We start from the raw sequence: 21,859 nt of genomic DNA, 5'->3' as shown, positions 1-21,859 counted from the left end.
TGTATCTTTTCAAAGGGCTTGTTGTCTTCTCAGGTCAGGACAGATCTTTATCTTTTACAAGCTGTATCACAATTGATTTTGGCCGCATTCAGGCTCTGATGTGATTACAGACTGACAGAGGGGCTGGAAATTTTATAGAGTTCTTTTCCAATAGTTGAACATAAGTGGTGGAATCAAAAGGCTTTTATAAGTCACAGGCTGAACTATTGCTTTAAAGCCCCCCATAGACAAAAGAAACACTAAAACACATTTTCTTTTATCCCACCCTGACATTCCCTGTAAAATAAACGCTAAACGGTACACTGACATACGGCCGCAAATGACATGCGGTCTCCTAATGAGAGCAAAAAAGGAGCTAAAGCTGCCTTTACCCACAGCCTGACTGCATTTATCCACTGCCTATGGTACTGCTCTAAAGATAGTGCGGACAGAGAGCGAGAGATTAGAGCACAGGCCGAAAAAAGCAAGCAGAGAGAGAGAGAGAGAGAGAAGAGAGTGAGGGATAGAAAGTTAAAAAAAATAATAAAGACTGAGTGAAAGAGAGAGAGAGTATGTGTGTGTGTAAGTGAGTGAGTGAGAGAGCGAAAGAGAGAGAGAAAATAAACGCAGAATGACAGACAGCAGAAGCTGCACACAAGGAAACGGTCTCAGTATGGAGGCCGATTGCAATCAGACACATGCTGGCCTTGGTATTATGATGTGTGTGTAAGTGTGTGTGTATCTGCCTGCTGAAATCACATTCAGTACACAAGAGCAATGCCATACACACACACACAAACACACACGCACACACACACATGGGGAAACATGCCTTAAATCACACACACACACACACACAGAGAAAGAGCCTGCAGCAGCCATTATGAAAAATTGCACGGCAATACAAGAAAGTAAAGGCAGTGAGTTTGTGGCGACCACAATATGTGTGTGTGTGTGTGTGTGTGTGTGTGTGTGTGTGTGTGTGTGTGTGTCTGTGTGGTCGCACTTATGGTCAGTGGGAGCAAACCGGCCATAGCTCTCAATACAAACAGATCCAACCAGGGTAAATAATCAATACATCCAGTTTAAACCACAACGACAAACCAATCTGACCTCTTTATCAATCCCACAGACCCACACACAAGCATATGAATCACTGACAGGCTGTATATACACTGACATGCCAAAAGTCAAGGGACACCATGAGATTCTAGCTTGAGTTTTTCCATGTATCATGGAAGATCTGTATTGACTGTGGATGTGTTTCCTGCTAGAACTATTATTATATCTGTTCGCATGGACACTTCTAGCCAGACACTGCCGGTCACTATCATTACCACCTACTGCACTGTCCACTGTGTGTATTAATGCCTTTAATGACATTTTCCTGATATACATGTGACAGCTTCAGAAGTGGAATGAAATTGTGAAAAGTTTTGAATTTAAAAATAGGGGAAATTGTCCACTGTCATGTATGCATATCAGTATGCATTACATTTTAAGACAGGTTTACAAGAAAGCTAAAATAACCATCTGTGAACTAGTGCTGTGCGATATGATGATAAATATCGTGGGGACGATAGACAAGTGTCTATCGTGCTACTTACCTTCTATCCTCCCTATCGTTTCTACAGTAATTTCATCAATTATTCATGCAAATATATAAAGTAGGCTATGATGAAATGTATTGGCGTGGTCACTTTGCATAAACTCGGTTTATATAAGTGATAATAAAGTAATCTTTGCAAAAAAAAGATTCATAATGTGGTTTTGCGACATGACGCTGCTTTACGCTTTTTGACGGACACTTTAAAAAATGTCAATTGAGTTTATTTTGATAACTCAATTTAAATACCTGTATAATTTTGTAAAAAAAAAAAAAAAAAAGCTACTGCATCTACCTCCTTTGTTTTCTTCATTTAGGTAGTAATTCTCATTTGTGAAAGTTTGGTTTAATGTCACTTTGAAATAAAGTTGGGAAAATTAAGCAATGATATTATTTTGTCATATTTTTCGAAGAATAACTGAAAACATACTCAAATGTGGTATATCATGATATATATATATATATATATATATATATATCTCCTTGTATCCATCCATCTCTCTGATTTGTTGTTCTAGGGTTGTTCCTACTGTCGGCACCAACCAGTGGTAGTTCTCTCGAGGTTAGTGATATTTCAGTTTGAGAGGCACATGAATGTTTTTTAAAGTTATAATATAATACGGGAAATTTGCAGTAAAATACTAATATGGGAGGACAGCAGGAAAAGAGGGGTAAAATACGGCAGTTTCCAGGCCAAAACTGGAGACTTGACAGGTATGGGAATGGGACCATCTGGCACCCACTCGCATAAGCCCTCGCTCCAACTCCCATAATTCACACAGGCTTGCCATGAGCACCTTGGCCAGTGTTCAGCCTCACCCACAAGATAATACCTCACAATGTATACACAATGGTGTGTTTCTTTTTAAGACACGAGGTTATACTTCATTTTTCAGCTTACATACTGCTATCCGGTGAATTTTGGCATGTCAGTGTATTATCAAGCATGTGTAATTTTTGTAAATGTAAATTTTTTGGACAAAATGTGCCACAAATACATATAAACTGTAAGGAGGTTGTTTTAGTCTTGTGTTTTTTTCTCGTATCTGGTGGGACTTGTGTCATTGTGTGTTGCCGTGATTAGCCTTGTTGCTCAAGTGCAAAACGTAAATTAAGCAAACTTCACAAACCTGTAAATAAATAGACTTTTTAACATGGGATGTGAGTATAAATGTTATACATTGGGTATAACTACAGTTAGATACTGTACTGGTAGTTTTAAAACAGGCTGTTGTGGTTCCAGTTTTATAAAAATCTTGATCTTTGACCATCTAAAGCTTTTTTATAATTTAAGAAGTAAAAATAAATAACCTGTAAATAAATAGGGAGGGAGATTTGGGGTCACATAATATGTGTGCTTAAATTTTACAATTATACTTTGACATTTTGTCCTTTACAACCATCTCGTACTATTTTCTCCTGATTGTGAGCTGCAGATGAAGTGCAGAAAGCGATAAAAAGTCAACTATTTCACTAAACTATTATTAAAAAAGTAAAAAAAAAAGTGCTTTAAAAATTGACCTGTACATAAATGGGTGGAAGGGCTTTCTACATGGAGTGTGAACATTTGGTTTTACACACTGCATCACAATTACAGCGTCAAAGTATGCTGGAACTATTATAACAATCTTCTGTAACTTACTTCTTATTGTTGAGGTAAGATTCCCTTGCATACATTTTTTAGAATACATTTTACAATAATTAAAAGTAATCTAGTTAAAAATAAATTACCTGTAAATTAACAGAAAAAGGAAGAGCTTTTTTTCCTTTCTTGGGGTGGTCCTGATGAGTGCCAGTTTTATCATCATCATCATCATCATCATCATAAAGTTTTTGATAGTCTTTTTTAAAATTGCACTTTCAAAGTTCTCGAAATTGATTTTCGTATTGACTGACCTTCATTTCTTTAAGTCATTTTTTACTTTCCTTTAATTAGTTGAGTAGTTCTTGCCATATGTCATATATAAACATTACTATTCACTGTATTCACTGTACTCCAACTCTACCTCTTCATAACTTTACAACTGATGCCATTTACAAATGAAACAAATGAAGACATTTAAGTAATAAAGGAACCCCTTTAAAATAAGACTTTTTTAAAGGGTTTATAAATGGTTTATAAATGAGTCTATAAATGAGTATTTTGTTGTAAATACTTTAAAACCACTAATAAGCAGTCACAACAAATAATAAAAAAAATATTCCACATTTTTCCACATTAATTTATACTGTTTTTTGTGTTTTCCTACAGTCAGCATTTACATATATATATATATACTTTATTAACATAGCTATTCATATTAAATTATGCACACTGCTTCACAATTAGAATTTGACAGTATGTAGCTGATAGCTTTATAACAGTCGTTAAATGTTATGTTATAATATTGTTGGTATTATATTGTTAGGGTATGAACTCATATTGCAGCTCCAGTGCAAAAAAGTAAAAATAAGAAAAAAATCTTGATTAACCAGAGTTTTATTCATTTGTACCATTACACTTTGTGTACTGGCCATGTAAATGTAATGTGAATAACTTCCAATACAAGTTACAGTTACATTATCTCCAACTAAATTAGCATTAATTACCTTAGACACCAAACACATCCTGGCTGCTGGACTCGCTAACAGTTTATTTGCACTGATATAAAAAGGTACATCTGATTTTCTGTCTATTACTCTAATTTAGAATTTAGCGGGCCAGTGGACTTGTGTCCAGCGAGGGCGTGCAGATGACCCTGAATTTCAGGCATGAATCGTCCATCGAAACAAATCATCACCTTCAATCCTCTGGAAGGTACGGAGCACGGCGCAGAATGAAAATGTGATTGGAGGGGTGACGTCTGCCGTCCGCTCTTTAAGGCAGAGATTGTGAGGGGTATTTTTTTGCGGAATGTGGGTCAGAGCAGCGTCCTATTCACTATTGGTGACACGTCCCATCAGAGCGTGGCGGCTGTATTAAAGCGAGCGGGCAGGATAGGCCTGTATGATTGACAGGGCGGAGAAAGCGGAGCACAATCCCAAAGATTCGCAGAGGAAGGTTCAGCGCCAGGCAAGAGGCTGACTCTTCAGAGAGTCTTTACACACACACACTCTAAACACACACACACACACTCTCTTACACACTGCGCTGATTTACTGTGCTTAGCTAACACCATCCGTTTAATGATAATTAGCTTGCAACATTATGCTAAAATCAGGCCTGGGTGCGAGGGGCGGCTGGTTTACTGCCTCTCGCTCTCAGTCTCTCTCTCTCACTCTCGCCCGCTCTCTCTCTCTTTTTTTCGTACACACACACATACACACGCAGTCTCTCTCGGATTCTGTCGCTTGGCTTGAGTCTTCCAGGCAAGGCGCAAGCCCAACACCATCTGCCATTCCCATGTTTGCGTTCCAAATCCTCGTTATCAACAAAAAACACACATGACCCTAAAGGCCCGCGAAACGTCCCTGTACTCCCCCATATGTCAAGATCAGATCACTGGCAATAACGTCTACCTTTGTGAACACCTCCAAGGCTCCCAGACCCCGAACCTCCGTGGATACAGTCGAGTGTGTGAATGTGTGTGTGTGTGTGTGTGTGTGTGTGTGTGTGTGCTTTTTTTCTTCTATCCCTTATTCTTTTAACTCCCTTTGATCCATTCAAAACGCTCATGTCATTAGCTTGTCTCTGGACCCGTCCTTGGCCGCCGCCTGGCCCCGTTTCCACTCAAGGCCATTCCTGTACGCCAGCTTTGCACAAGCAGCCAATTAGTGGATGCAGCCACAAAGCAGCGAGCGACGTACAAAGCAGCGTACCTGTGGAGCACGGATACGACCAGCGGCTTTCAATCTTCACACACACTTTTATGCAGCAGAGACCCCAGCAATACAGCCGCTGTGTTCACTGAAATGTACTGAAAACCCCACTAAAACAGGAATGAATGGTTCTGGTGACTGTGCCTTAATTGGAGGGTCACGACCCAAAGCTGTACAAAACGTACAGAGGTTTCTAAAATTAAAATGAAAGCTTTCTGATTAACAGAGAAAATTATATAAATAATGCATGCCCCCCCCCCCCCCCCTAGAACAGATCAGGTGCTGTTATGGTCAGTAGTTGTCAAATGTTGGGTCGTGACCCCAAGATGCTCCTTTGCAAAACATTAGAGATGCACGGAAATTAAAATTAGAAAAATATCAAACATTAAATTTTAAGTGTAAAGTTTAAGTGTTACGACTGCTGGAAGGAGAAGACGCGGAGAGTGGACGCAAATACAAGTATGCCAGTATTAACCATGAAGAAACAAGAATACAAAAAAAAACAATAAACCAAAAACAAAACACCAGGGAACGAACAGAACATAAATGCAACTTGGACAGATGCTAACAATGTGCAAGAACCGACAAACTAACATTTTCAATACACACATGGGGAATAGAAAACACCTGGGAACAGGTAATGAGGGGCGGAGCTACAAATGAACACAGGTGGGACACAGGCACTAAAGACATGGGCTATGAGCACATGACTAGGACAACAAACAAAGTAAAGGGAAAAAATATGGAGGCTGACAAGGGACAGGAAAAGGATGTGACATTAAGTGTAATGTAGAAAATGCAATTACTAAACAATAATGAAAAAAATAACGAAGGTTAAGAAGGTTGCAATCCACACGTCAAAAAGTCCTCTTTTTTGCAATTTTTAGACGCAAAATTTCAGTCATAGAATGTTCACTTATTCTCTACAAAATGTTTGTATGTTTCTTAAATAGAAATTACAGCTTAAATCTTAATGTCCAAAACCAAATATTTTTCAAATCATCACCCTAAAACAGATCAAGTGAGCCCAAAAATGTTCTTTTACAAAACTTGTACCTTTCTAAAAAAAATCTAAAATAATACATTTTGAATTTAATGCCCAAAACAAAAGTATTTTAATCATCAATGACTGCCCAAACAAATCAACTACAGTCCAGGACCCTGTTTTTCAAAAGCATCTTAGCATTAAGCACATCTTTACACAGAAAATGAGTGTGAAGCCCAGTCAACTATCTATAACTCATCTCAGTGCTGAGAAGCTTTTGAGAAACCCAAACCATGTCAGTTCTCAAATGATGGGTCACGACCCAAAGCTGTTGTCTTCCAACATTATGAGATAATGAGAGAGTCCACACATAGAAGAATCTACCAATGAGGATTGGCCCCTAGAACAAGTTATTTAGCACTTAGGTAGGTATTTTGCTAATGGTTCACTTATAAAACTTAATAAATTAAAGTTTATTAAGACATTTTGATGGATAAGTGGACTGTGTAATGGTTAACATGGATATTTCGCACAGTAAATTCTATCTTGACATTTGTGAATGTAATTTTCTATTACTTGCGATGAGCTATTGTTAAATAAATAGGCTGGTGCCCTTGCCCTGAAATTACACTATGAAAACACTGCATTTGTTTGCATTTGCCATGAAGTTGTAAAAGGTTTCTTTACACTTCTCCATGCATTTACGTTACATTTAAGCGTGTAAATAATGTAATTTTTTTTATCACAAATCGCTTGATTTTAAATACTGTCAGCTAAAACAAAGATTCAAATAAAGAATTTTTAAACTGGAGTGAATAATGGGTGTATCTGTCTAAAACACATTTTACAAAATCTTAAACAATGTGCTTTTGATTTGCCTAATGTTTAACAGGAATAGGTACGCCTTCCCTACAAATTAGATCATCTTAATACAATACACACACGCAGCAGTTAGGAAACTTTTCCCAGAACAAAAGCATGACTCTAACTGCATTATATTACACTACATATGAACTACATTATACTGTAATAACTATAGTATTTTTGTTCCTAACAGATAAAGTGTAGTGTGTTTGGTGGGCTGAGATATAAGTGGGTTAATCTGCTAAACTGCTTTTGGGCTGTGACTTAATGATAAAGGACAAACGTGGGTGCTGAGAAAAATCCAGCTGAGAACCGCTGGTCTCGGCCGTCTGTGATTTTGGCAGGATCGCTTCCACAGCTGTCAACATCTGGCGCCTGGAGTCAGGCCTCGGGTGTCAGTGAAGCGGCCTGGCTGGCGTGCACGCACACACACCCATAAACACACACACAAACACACACACACCTGTCTACGATAAGACCCGTCAGCCTGAGATTTCTCAAAGCCATCAAGACTTAACATGTAAATCAGACAGCTCGCTTCCAGCGGCCTTCGGACAGAGAAACAGCAGGTGTGTGTTGTCTGAATTAAGCAGGAGTTAGTGACTCTGCATCCAGACTTTGATGTCCACCCTACACACACACAGCAGTGCTCTTAAGTTGGTGTCCATCACTGGGTTTGGCAGGACCGTTCGCACCCCCATATTAACACTTCATGAGGTTCACTCTTCTCACACACTGAAACCAAACAAACCCTGACCAAACACCTCACTGCTGAGTTTATCTCAGTCTAGACGAGTGTCCATCCCTTCCACTTTAATATAAAACACCTCCTTCAGTCAAATCTCAAATCTGGAGACAACTTTGTGTCTGTGTGTGATATTTTATTAATATAGAAATGACAGCCTTGTTTCAATCAAGCAAATTCAGAGCAGATCTAGATCAGCACTGCATCCACACCCACCAGAGAGAGAGAGAAACCAAAATAAAATAATTCTAAGACAAACTGAGAAAATAAAAAAAATAAAGGCTGAAAGAGAGAGAATGAGAGAGAGGGGCACTGAGAGAGAGAGAGAGAGAGAGAGAGAGAGAGAGATAGAGAGAGAGAGAAAGAAAGAGAGATATAGAGAGACCAAAATAAAGATAAAAAATTCTGAAAACAGATTGAGACAATTTAAAAAATAAGGCTGAAAGAGAAAGACACTCGAAAAGGAAAGAAAGAGAAAGAGAGAGAGAATGAGAGAGAGAGAGAGGGAGCGAAATGGATAGAGAGAGAGAGAAAAGAGAGATCCTAAAACAGGTTGAAAAAAATAAATAATTAAGGCTGAAAGAGACAGACACTCAGAAATAAAACGAACTATTATGGAATTAAAAAGAGAGAAAAAATTGAGAGATAGAGAGCAAGAGAGAGAGAGAGAGAGAGGCACTGGGAGAGAATGAGAGAGAGAGAGAGAGAGAGAGAGAGAGAGAGAGAGAGAGAGAGAGAGAGAGAGAGAGAGAGAGAGGAGACCCCAAAAAAGACTGATAACAGATTAGGCTAGATAAGGCTAAAAGAGAGACACTCAGAAATGAAGAGAACTATTAAGGAAAAGAAAGAGAGAGAAATAAAGAGATGCAGAGTGTGAGAGACGCTCAGAAAGAGAGACACTCATACAGAGAGCTATTAAAAGAGAGAGCGAGAGCAAGCGAACAAGAATAAGCAATAGACAGAGACAGAGATAGAAACTAAACAAATGTGTTTTCAAGCTATTTTATTGTCGAAGACAATGCCATTGTTTGGTATATGATAGTCAGGATGACACAGGATGTCTTTTTCTGTTCCTGTCGTTCCAATAAAATCAACTGTATTTAATAGTATAACAGGTTTTTAATCTTGTCTCATGCTAATTGTGATGTGGACACTGTGACTAACCAATAGGTGAGCTCCATTCAGCAGCAAACAAGAAGCAGCTGTCACTATTCATTTAAACAGCGCCATGGCCACGTTCTGCAGTGTTTCATTTTTCAAACAAACTCCTGCACACACACACACACACACACAAGGGCAGCTGTGGTCAAAACCTGCTTCTGTTTCTGCTTCATTGTTCAACAGTTTCTCTATGTGTTCATTTCCACCAGGAGTATAATGGAAAATAATCTCTAAAGAAATCGAGCTGCAGTCTTGCAAAAAGTGAGCCTGCAATATTTTTATTGCAAGACAGTTTTAGATGTGAGTTAAGTTTTTTAAAATAATTTTCAGAGGATTTTCAAAGTTGTCTAGTATATGGCTGGCATAAGATTGAGATTCACACTGACTCATTTACACCTGCTCTCTTTATATCTCTTCATATGACTGGTATCTGGATTGTATCCTAATACATTGAATTGATTTTAGCCACATGCATTTAAAATTAGTCATGAAATGTGTCTCCGGTTAGTCCAACTAAAAGCTACTGGGAGTAGTTTTTGGTTGTACAGGGAGGAGTTTTGGCTGTTCACTGTATCTCGGAGAGTTAGAATATATACTACTAGAATATGTGCTTCAAACGCATCTCAGATCACCCCTTAAAGTAGATTCACTGATTGGATTTGTATCTGTTTTAAATGTGTTCTAGGTGTGTTTACACTTTGTACTTTATGTGGTTTGGCCCCATCCAGAAATAATTCTGATACTCAATACAGATCAAATGACCATGTGTAAACAGGGTCTCAGAAAGAGTAACAGAGGCAAAATCTGGCCGGCAAGTACTGTACACCTCCACCACTGCCCAAAATTCAACACAATTTAAGAAAATTGAAAACATTTCTGCAAAAATAAACCCCACCTACATCAATCCCATACTCACCCCTGTACAATTACTGCAAATAAGAATATAAATACTGAACATTATTTATTATTATTTTTTTATGCTTATTATTTTTATAGTAGTGTTTGTTGAACATTGTCTAATGCCATTTAGTTGATTGTGTTTGTAATGTGTGTGCTCTGGAAACAGGGAGAAAAAGAAAGAGAGAGGGAGAGAGAAAGAGAGAGAGAGATAGTTATACCTAATTCGGACACACAAGCACACGCGCGTTAACACACGCACACACTATGGCAAGCCAAATGGGTCAGAATTCGCCTGGGTCTGACGGCGCTTAAAGCGTGCGTAATACTTAAAAAACGCCGTCCAAAACGCCGTGCAGGGCTTACTTTTACGCCTTGGAACAAACGCGAGGCGCCGCCAGGCGTTTAAGAGCGTGTGGCGGCGCCAGGCGCTTACATAACGCCACCACGCGTTTTCATAACGCCTCCAGGCGTTCCATATGCAAAAACGGACAGAATATACATATCCCCTCCTTCTCCAAGCAGTTCAGCCCTCTGACTCTGTCAGGGAACTATATCTCCTGTTAAAATAAAAGCCCCCAAGTGCTTCAAATGTCTGCTGTGTTATTAGATGTGCTAGATTCATGTATTTCTGGCTAAACTGGGCTTTGCAAAATGTAGTCCCTGATTAAAACATAACAAAATGTAATCAAATGTACTTATTTTTTATCAACTCTTTCATTGCTGGCCTATTTAGTAATCATGTTTAATTTGTCTGATGCCGCAAGACCTGAGCCAGCAAACACACACACACACACACTCTCTCTCGAAGGCATTGGGGATTTTAATAAAACGCGCAATACAGAGACCACCACAGCATACAGAATGAATGCATAAATGGAGAAATTAGGAAATCAACCGGACACACAAAATCCAGCAACACATTTAGCAGATCTGTGTAGAGATTCTATACGTTTTAGGGTCACTCTTAAAAAAATAAAAACTGTTCACTATGAGATCGTAATATTCCGAATCATTCAGTATTCAAGGTATTCCTTAATTAAATTGTTTTTGATCATGGTACATCCTTATATTATTTTTTGCTTTCTTACTTTTTAAATAAAAGCCCTTTTTGTATCGCTGCCGCTCAAACGGGCAGCGTGGGTCTAAAATGAGCCACATTCATTTTCTATGCTACTTCAAGTATGGCTGTGTGGTTCTATGATATATTTTAGCAACGCATTAATTCCGTCGTTCAGAATTTAATTGACGAATTTATGAATGAGTGTTTCTTTTGCACAAATCTTCATTTTCATTCTCCTTACACAGGTTTACACACACGGGTCAGACACAACGCACATGAATTTACCATTTCACAGCTCAGCACAGCTCCCTCAGTACTGTTTTACGATAACATCACCTTAGAAAATATTTGATGCCACTAGTGAAAGATAACTGTATATAATATTTGATTAGGATTAGGTTACCATTAGAGTGAGAATATTACCTGTCAGAAAGTTACAAGTACGTATTATTAGATGTTGACATATTCTATTTTAGTTAGCTTAATATACTGTAGTACTTTGTTAGGCCATTTAGCTACAGGGTGTGTTTATAATAATGTTCTTGGTGACAGTAACTGAAATATTTTATTAATTTAAAGAATAAACATTTTTAATAAAATAAATAGTACAGTCTAATATAGGATAATGATAATAATAATAATAATAATAATAATAATAATAATAATAATAATATTGACATTATTTTGACATATTCTATTTTAGTTAGCATTCTGAATATTTTGTAGATTTTTTTAAAACTGCACACACACACACACACACACACACTTTTATTATTACTATTATTATTATTAATATAATTTGATATTATTATTATTATTATTATTATTATTATTATATTGATATAATTATTATTATATTGAATTAATAAATTATTTAAACAAGCCCGGAGTGGCTAATCGGGAGGATTCCCGATGGGCGGGGCGAGTTTGGGCCGGTTGGACGGAAAAAAATTATTTACCCTCACTTCTCTAATCTTATTCTTGCATTCATTGCCATTCAACTACGTATGCACTCTCTATTCGTCTGACAACACAGCCCCTACGTCGGGTTTAACCATCTGAGGGAATTCTCCTCTCCCAAATGTTTGAGTTGGTTGCGTCCACGAGTGGTCTTTTCTGAAGCGATCAAATTAAATGCAGCAACAGAATAGCACAAAGCGTCAGACGACTGTGATGGAGGGTAAAAAGAGGCCAGGTGGAGCCGAAAAGGCCAGATTAAAAAAAGAAAGAAGATGGAAGAAGAAGCAGCCAAATGTGCAAAATTAACAAACTTGTTTTCCAGAAGACAGACTTCAGCTGCAGCCGGTAAACAGAGATATGGAAATAATCTTGAATCGTCAGCTATTGGGCAACGTTTGCAATGTCGATTTAGCGTAGTTTATTTTGTAGAGCCCAATACACATCATTAACCTCTTAACACGCCCTGGCCCGCCGACGGGCCAGAAATATGTCATAGTTAATATCTTTTTGTGTTTATGAATAATTATTTTTTTAATTTTAAAGCCTAGAATCTCTGCTTTTCAGTATCTAGCCTATTTAGCTGTATGTCCTTTCAGGAAATAAACATTTAGGGCGAAATATGCCTTGTTTATTAGAATTAAGATTTTGAATCTGGTAAAGCTTTATATTCTGTCTTTAAGCTACTGCTTTGAGGATTCACTATTTCATTTTGATCCTTTAGAATTCGTTAGATTATATTTCTTTTAGCATTTTGAGCTTAGTTTAGTTGGTTATTTTCCTATTTTACATCTATTTTTCTGTTTTTATTAAATGTTGTTATTAGCTTATTAGCTTCTAGCTTGTTAGCATACAGAACGTTTCCCTGGTCTTTTAAATGAATATTTATTTATTAATTATAATATAATATAATAGCTGTATCTAATTTTAAGCCAGACAGACACTGTGTGATTTTTTTAATCAGGTGCTGAGATCTCATTCGCATGTTTGAATGGTTTGTCCTGTACGAAAACGCACCTGATATATGCTGACACTGTAGTCTGACTGGCAGACTGAGAGACTGAATGTCATGCAGCCCCAAAGCAATAGAATTAGCGCCAGATCCCCGCGAGCCGCGCACCTATTAATCCACCTGCGGAGCTTCAAACGCGCAGATGAGCGCATCACTTTCCTCAGCTGGTCGGGCTCCAGGAAATAGTCTGTGATGTCATCTGTTTTTTAATACTATTTTAATTTTATATAAAGCTATTGCATGATAATCACCATATAGCTAAGTAACCAAGTCTTATTGTTAACGAAACTTCTCATTAACTGAAACGAATAAAAACGGTGATTAAAAGAAAAAAAACTAAAACGAACTGAAATTACAGATTAAATACCCTCAGTTTCGTGTTTGTTAATTTATTTATAATTGATTTATATAAATGTGGTATATCATGATATATATCGTTATTGTGATATATATATATATATATATATATATATATATATATATATATATATATATATATATATATATATATATATATATATATATATGAAATATTTTCCCATATCGCCCAGCACTACTTTTAAGTCAAATTAATTACCTTTTAAATCTTTATTTGATTTAAATTGGAATTAAACGTGTTTAGGTGAAGGGTGTTCTGTTAACTTACCAACATATACTTGTACTTATATGTAATAAAAAGGCATTGTAAGATCTAGCTGCTGTTTTATTTATTCAAATTCCTGCTCCATGGAAAAAATGGGCTGGATTTGGGCACGAAACTCCCGGGCTGAAAAAAGGGCCCACTCCGGCCCTGAATTAAATGTTTTACCGTTTTTTTTTTTTGCGTAACCACCGCGGTAAATAAAGTGCGGGAAAAATTTAGTTTGCGCACTTAAACAAAGCGAAAATATTCTACTCTGCACGCATTATAAATATGTTTTGCATTTTTATTTAGGATTCAGGAAAAATATGATCGCTGTAGGACGCCTGCTCGTAAAAATGGGCACAATTGCTAAAGCGTGTTATTATTATTATTATTATTATTATTATTATTATTATTATTACTACTACTATTATTTACAAAATCCAAAAGATTTACAGATGTTTTGTTTGAATGTTCTACATAAAACGTTTATTATTGTTATTATTATTATTATTATTATTATTATTATTATTATTATTATTATTATTATTATCATTATCCTATATTAGACTGTACTATTTATTTTATTAAAAATGTTTATTCTTTAAATTAATAAAATATTTCAGTTACTGTCACCAAGAGCATTATTATAAACACACCCTGTAGCTAAATGGCCTAACAAAGTACTACAGTATATTAAGCTAACTAAAATAGAATATGTCAACATCTAATAATACGTACTTGTAACTTTCTGACAGGTAATATTCTCACTCTAATGGTAACCTAATCCTAATCAAATATTATATACAGTTATCTTTCACTAGTGGCATCAAATATTTTCTAAGGTGATGTTATCCTAAAACAGTACTGAGGGAGCTGTGCTGAGCTGTGAAATGGTAAATTCATGTGCGTTGTGTCTGACCCGTGTGTGTAAACCTGTGTAAGGAGAATGAAAATGAAGATTTGTGCAAAAGAAACACTCATTCATAAATTCGTCAATTAAATTCTGAACGACGGAATTAATGCGTTGCTAAAATATATCATAGAACCACACAGCCATACTTGAAGTAGCATAGAAAATGAATGTGGCTCATTTTAGACCCACGCTGCCCGTTTGAGCGGCAGCGATACAAAAAGGGCTTTTATTTAAAAAGTAAGAAAGCAAAAAATAATATAAGGATGTACCATGATCAAAAACAATTTAATTAAGGAATACCTTGAATACTGAATGATTCGGAATATTACGATCTCATAGTGAACAGTTTTTATTTTTTTAAGAGTGACCCTAAAACGTATAGAATCTCTACACAGATCTGCTAAATGTGTTGCTGGATTTTGTGTGTCCGGTTGATTTCCTAATTTCTCCATTTATGCATTCATTCTGTATGCTGTGGTGGTCTCTGTATTGCGCGTTTTATTAAAATCCCCAATGCCTTCTAGAGAGTGTGTGTGTGTGTGTGTGTGTGTGTGTGTGTGTGTGTGTGTGTGTGTGTGTGTGTGTTTGCTGGCTCAGGTCTTGCGGCATCAGACAAATTAAACATGATTACTAAATAGGCCAGCAATGAAAGAGTTGATAAAAAATAAGTACATTTGATTACATTTTGTTATGTTTTAATCAGGGACTACATTTTGCAAAGCCCAGTTTAGCCAGAAATACATGAATCTAGCACATCTAATAACACAGCAGACATTTGAAGCACTTGGGGGCTTTTATTTTAACAGGAGATATAGTTCCCTGACAGAGTCAGAGGGCTGAACTGCTTGGAGAAGGAGGGGATATGTATATTCTGTCCGTTTTTGCATATGGAACGCCTGGAGGCGTTATGAAAACGCGTGGTGGCGTTATGTAAGCGCCTGGCGCCGCCACACGCTCTTAAACGCCTGGCGGCGCCTCGCGTTTGTTCCAAGGCGTAAAAGTAAGCCCTGCACGGCGTTTTGGACGGCGTTTTTTAAGTATTACGCACGCTTTAAGCGCCGTCAGACCCAGGCGAATTCTGACCCATTTGGCTTGCCATACACACACAGGTACACACACACGCGCGCACAGGTACACCCACGCACGCTCACTCACATCATTAACGCAGCTCATAAATAAAGCTGGCGATGAGGCGCGCGCGCTGCAGCGTGTCTGGAAGCGCCGGAGCGGCGAGCAACACCGACAACACACACACTTTTACACACACACACTCTCACACAAACACTAGAGGGACTGTGACGGGCCCGACTGTTTGATGAGCCTCCCTCCTTCTCTCCTTCACAAAGTTACTGTCAGAACTGAAGCGCGCGCCTGTTTAACTGCAGCACTAGTGCACTAATGTGTGTGTGTACGTGTGTGTGTATGTTTACTGACAACCACGAGTAATACACACTGTTACTGTAATGTGTGCATCAGGGGACCATCTCCAGTTCTATGTTTGTTTCTGTCTTACTTTATTAGTGTCAACAAGTGAGTGAGTGAGTGAGTGAGTGAGACAACAGGAGAGAGAGAGAGAGAGAGAGAGAGAGAGAGAGACTAAAAGAAAGACTAAGAGAAAAAAGGCAAAGAGAGAGATGTAGATGCAAAGAAAGTCAGAGAGAAAGATATAGAGACTATAGGGACTAAGATAAAAATAAAGGATAAAGGGAGGAAGAGAGAGAGTGAGAGAGAGAGGGAGACTAGAAGGAGCATAGAAGGAAGAAGAGAAAGGGAAGAAGAGAGAGAGAGGAAGAGACCGTCTAAAATACAGAGAATAAGATGAAGACAAGAGAAAAGAAAGAGAGATTCAATTATCTAATAAGAGATCTCTATTATTTAAAACATTAGTACTTCTTATGTTCTAAAATTGCAATTAATTTATTGTTTTTTTTATCTTATGCATGCTCTCTCGCGTGTATGGGTGTGAGGCGTGTGTCTGTATATATGTGCATATATGTACATTACTTTTTATGTGTGTATGCAAGTATATGTCTATGTATGTATTTTTTTGTTGTTTATTTTTTAAAATAATTATTTAACAGTAATGATGAACTTTTCATAGTAAGCTCTTTTTTCATTGCTTTGGCAAAAGTTGTTCATTGCAATTCATGCTGATAAATATAATAGTTTAATTTGAAATAGGTGAATGAGAAAGATCAGAAAGATCTGAGATAAAGAGGTACAATGTGGTAGAGAGAGAGAGTAAAAGAGAGAGAATGTCCAATCACACACACTAACTGTACCATATTGAGTGTGACAGGGGTCTCCTCTCACACTGTAATAGGTGAGGAGAATCAGATTTCTGCAGGACTGGAAGAGTGGACCACTCATTACCACACACACACACACACACACACACACACATCTACCTGCTGCAGCTTTACACTCTCCTATCATTAAACACACCCTGGAGAAGACAGAGAGATAGACAGACAGATGGACAGGCAGCTCCTAAACATCATTTTGAACCAGAACTGCCTCTGGATAAGACTCTCCAGTGAGCAGCGCATCAGAGAAGATTAGAGAAGCTCTGAAACATCTGACCAGTGCAGTGCACCAAAACAATGAGTGATAAAACAACAGCAGCACGCGCGTGCTCCAAAACCCAGCTGCGTGCATGCACCTGAACTGAACTCAGCTGAGCAAACCTGACCTGGGAAAGTGTCCAGCCTGGTCATGTTCCTCTCATCTGCCTGAGCTCCTTACTCTTAATAATGATGAGGAACCATAAAGCATTGGTGCATTGCTCTCTACCCACATGGTGTGTGGTACACATGGTGCGTGGTACACATGGTGTTCTATAATCAAACACATACAGATAATCTCTTACCTCTAATGAAGACCAGGTTCAGGAGTATTCCTACAGAGATCATGGTCGAGACCGTCACCCCCCGGAGCTCGAGGCACCCGGGGCTGGGATGCTGAAGGTGGCGCGAGCGGAGTTGGACACTTCTGGACAGCGGTTGAGTCCTACGCACGGGCGCGCGTGCGTCCACTACATGCATCCACACTGGGCCAGGGTCTTGCTGCTGGACTTGCTGTGGAAAGGTCCAGGTTCCCCCTTCTGTCCTCTTTTTCTCTTTCTCTCTCTCTCAACACACACTTCACACACACTCAGTCTCCTTCCCTCACACACACAAACCCACTCGCGCGCACGGAGCCAAATCCTTAGAAAACCCAAAATCCTTATTCAAACTTGCACGAGCCGGTGCTGTTTTTGTGTTAGTAAAAAAAATACTTTAAATAAAAACACGAATCTAATGATAATACAAATGCAATTAAACTTAAAATCAGCGCGTGCAAATTAAGGTAGATAATTAAGCAGCCGCGCGCCCGCTCGCGCAACTCTCGCGCTCCGGCTTGAGTTGTGCGTGCCCGCTCGTGCCGCGCTGTGCTCCTATACTATAACCCGGGCAAAATCAGCGCTTTTCATTTTTCCCCACCCGTTTTCGACACAAACCACGCCCCCACGCACCAAGATTCGCTCGAACACCCCGCCCACTGCTCTATCATTGGCTAAGACCTGGAACTAGTCACAGAGCTCTTGCCGTTCCATACTAAAGCGCTTTGCCTGGAAACAAGCCACGCCCCTGAGCGCTACGATTGGCTAAAGTCAGGTCCGTGCTCAGAGAGCAGTCAGTCTGCCGTTTAGAACAACACTTAGCTCAGCGAAGGGGGCGGGGCTTCGACGGAATACAGGTTGAATCACACGCATGGTTGACGCCTCCTGATTGGCTGAGCTCTGGTCCGACTCAGCCAATGCGAAAACACTCGAAGGGAACATTTAAGACCACTTCAGTTTCTGAATCAGTTTCTTGATTTTGCTATTTATAGGTATATGACTGAATAAAATGAACATTGTTGTTTTTTTCTGCAAATCACAGACAACAGTTCTCCCAAGTTCCGAATAAAAATATCATAATTTATAGCATTTATTTGCAGAAAATGAGAAATGCTTGAATTAAAAAGAGGCAGAGCTTTCAGACCTCAAATAATGCAAAGAAAACAAGTTCATATTCATAAAGTTCCAAGAGTCCAGAAATCAATATTTGGTGGAATAACCCTGGTTTTTAATCACAGTTTTTATGCATCTTGGCATGTTCTCCTCCATCAGTCTTACACACTGCTTTTGAATAACTTTATGCCTTTACTCCTGGTGCACAAATTCAAGCAGTTCAGTTTGGTTTGATAGCTTGTGATCACATTTTTCAATTTGGTAAAATCAAAGAAAATCAGCATTTTTAAGTGTTCTCTAATGTTTTTCCAGAGCTTTATCTATACATAATTTGTTTTTTTTTTTAATATCAGTCATTATACTAGCAGAAAAAACATAATAATTTGGTTCTAATATTTATATATTCAACATTATTACTTAAAAAAAACATTATTACACTAAAAAGATATACATGCAATAATACATTTTTAAATGTGGATGTAAATATGACAAACAACTCAGAAGTGATTTTCGATTTTTTTCATTTCGAATTGATTTTAATAAATCAATACAAATGTAAATACAAAACTTAAATTTTCTATTTACACCCACTATTTAGGTTTCAATTCTACATTCTATAATTTCACAAATAAAATTAATTATTTACTTATTTAATTCTTTCTTTAAAAACATTATATTATGCAACCCCCTATGAAATGAACAGTATATTTATGTAATTTTATGCATTTTGCCAGCAACCAATGTGGTTTTGTATTATTAAAAACAGTGATTACAAAGGGCCTGTCTACACATATATGTCAACTATGGCTTCCTATAGCCTAACTATTAAACTGTTGCCAGCTGTCAAATTATTAAACTGTTTTGTAAGTGTCTACACCCACACAAACATATTAGTTGTGTCTAGCTGACTACCAGTGAGTGAGGTAGCATTTCAAATCACAATGCAAGAATTGGTATTTCTTGCTACAGAGATACCTACAGTCAGGAAGTGGAATTCACGCTTTGAACCACTAAAGGAAACATTGTACACATGCATTTGTGGACAAGCTGAGAGATATAGAGTAATAGCGGCAGCAATGGTAGAGATTCTGTTCTCCCTATTTGTCATCCATCAACATGTTTTGTTTGAGACAAACTGACCTGACTAAGCAGAGCTTAAAATTAAGAAGGTTAAGGAACCTAAGCTGAAATATGAAAAATAACATTTCGAAAACAAAACAGCATATTAATGGTGTTTATGGTGCACTGACTCATTCACTACTGTAGAACATATAGAATCAAAACAACTCTGATGAAAAAATTACTCAAGCATCCCAAAACAACTAATCAGGTTTGACCCACTGCAGTATTAGTAGCAGAAAGTTCTATTAAAATATGATTACATTTTATGAGAAAGGGAAATTTTGTGATGACAGAAAAGGACAAAATTGTTTGTGTGGAGCCTTCACTCATTTACTGCGACAAAAGAGCCAGATAGGGATGTAATCGGAACAGCACTGGGGACTCTAAGTAGAGCTGACAGAAATGGAAAAGAGGATAACTCAAAAAGAATGCATTCCTCTGATCCACAAAGCAAAACAAACCTGTCAAATCTGCGCAGCAGTCAAAATACATTTTTCTTACAGCTTCAACACAACAACAAAGCTTTTAGCTTTCCGGAACAGCAAATCAGCGCTGACCCAAAGGAGCAATAAGCAGAAGTTTCCATTAAAACATGATTGAATGCTATGAGGAAGGAATATTGTTCTGCGGTGCTTCAGTAAGCGATGAGAACTGAAGGCTCGCTGGATTTGGGGGACTCCAGGGACATCCCTTTATTCTGCAGGTGCAGATGATTACCTGACTTTATGTTGTGTCCTGCTACATGGTCAGCCATGTACCCAGTGGACTACGAAGACAACGAGACAAGACAAGCATGAAAAGCATGTTTATTGTTGCTTTAAAAAAATCGCTGAACCAATTATGGGGTCATAAATATATGCTTAGCAATAAAAGTAGTTCTAATGAGAATTCACATATTTGAGCATATTTGTTTGGTTTCTATTTGGAAGTTCCATTTTCAGAAATGGACACTCCCATCCATCTAACACCCACCATCAGTCTATCACACTGCAAATCGACAATTTACATAGCCTTGTCATGAGCACACTGCCCAGTGTTATTCAGATAACACCTCATAACTTATACAATTGTGGGGATTCTCAATTCCGTTTTTTCAGATAAAACGTCCTGGGTTCCCTTTACAATTAAGACATGTAATTCTCCTTTTGACTGAAAATTTGAAAATTTTAGCATGACTGACCCAATTCCTTTATTTGTTAGGTAACACTCACTGCCATGGTTACTATAGTCTAAAATTGACCAATCCTGGTGGTTCCAGCACATTTAAGCCCATTTACACCCAATCCCATTTCACTCTTTCCCCAATGCTTAGCCCTAACCCTCAATTTTCATGCCTAGATGTAGGGTATCCTGATTCATGCTGTGATATCAATGGCAATTAAACATTTTTTAATTTTTATTTATTTATTAAATTACTAACTTACTAACTCCTGTTGCTAAGGTGCTCTATAGAGTGATAAAACATCTCCTTCCAATAGGGGGTTGTTACCAAGTGCTGTCTAGGCCACCTCTGCTAGAGTATGTATGTGTCCCAAAGGGTGGCGCTAGAACCAGGATTGCGAAACATGGCCTTAGTCAAAGTCACTCCCAAAAGAACTATTTTTATGGAGCTTGGTGTGTAGGGATGGACTATGAACGTGTGGTGAAACATATAGGAACTAGGATGATCTGACCTAGTTATGGTCTTAAAGCAGTTCAGTGAAGCCACATGCTGGTGGCTGTAAGGCAAGATAGCACCACTAAAAGCATCAGTATGACCACTATTTTACCCTTATATACAATGACAGGTCACATGTCATGGGACAAAAACTACTATTATACTATACTATTGTACAGGAGAGACCACCACAGAGCAATTATTATTTTTATTATTATTATTATTATTATTATTATTTGGGTGGTGGGTCATTACTTTTAGCACTGTAGTGATTAGCAGTGATTAGCATGGAGGTGGTGTATGAGGTGTTGTGCTGGTGTGTGTTGTGCTGCTGGTACAGTGAGTAGATCAGATACAGTAGTGCTGCTGGAGTTTTTAAACACTGTGTTTAATCACTCACAGTCCTCCACTCTATTAAACACTCCTACCAACAGCTGCTCCACCTTGTGGATAAAGTAAAGTCAGAGACTTTCATCAGTGC

At 38.0% G+C, this 21,859-nt stretch overlaps 1 protein-coding gene across 1 annotated transcript in view; it reads right to left on the bottom strand.

Annotated features, from left to right (window-relative positions):
• The window catches only part of gfra3 (GDNF family receptor alpha 3), a 68,694-nt gene extending 50,664 nt beyond the window's left edge, over positions 1-18,030 (bottom strand). The window contains exon 1 of the mRNA XM_022672013.2: positions 17,475-18,030. Coding sequence (XP_022527734.2) covers positions 17,475-17,649 — 175 coding nt within the window. The 5' untranslated portion in view covers positions 17,650-18,030. The remainder of the gene's footprint in view (positions 1-17,474) is intronic.
• Between the last annotated feature and the right edge of the window lie 3,829 nt (positions 18,031-21,859).

This window comes from Astyanax mexicanus, chromosome 2 (assembly GCF_023375975.1).
Source record: "Astyanax mexicanus isolate ESR-SI-001 chromosome 2, AstMex3_surface, whole genome shotgun sequence".
Classification (NCBI taxonomy): domain Eukaryota; kingdom Metazoa; phylum Chordata; class Actinopteri; order Characiformes; family Acestrorhamphidae; genus Astyanax; species Astyanax mexicanus.
Note: the sequence above shows the minus strand (reverse complement) of the source record. Positions and strands in the feature narration are given on the sequence as shown.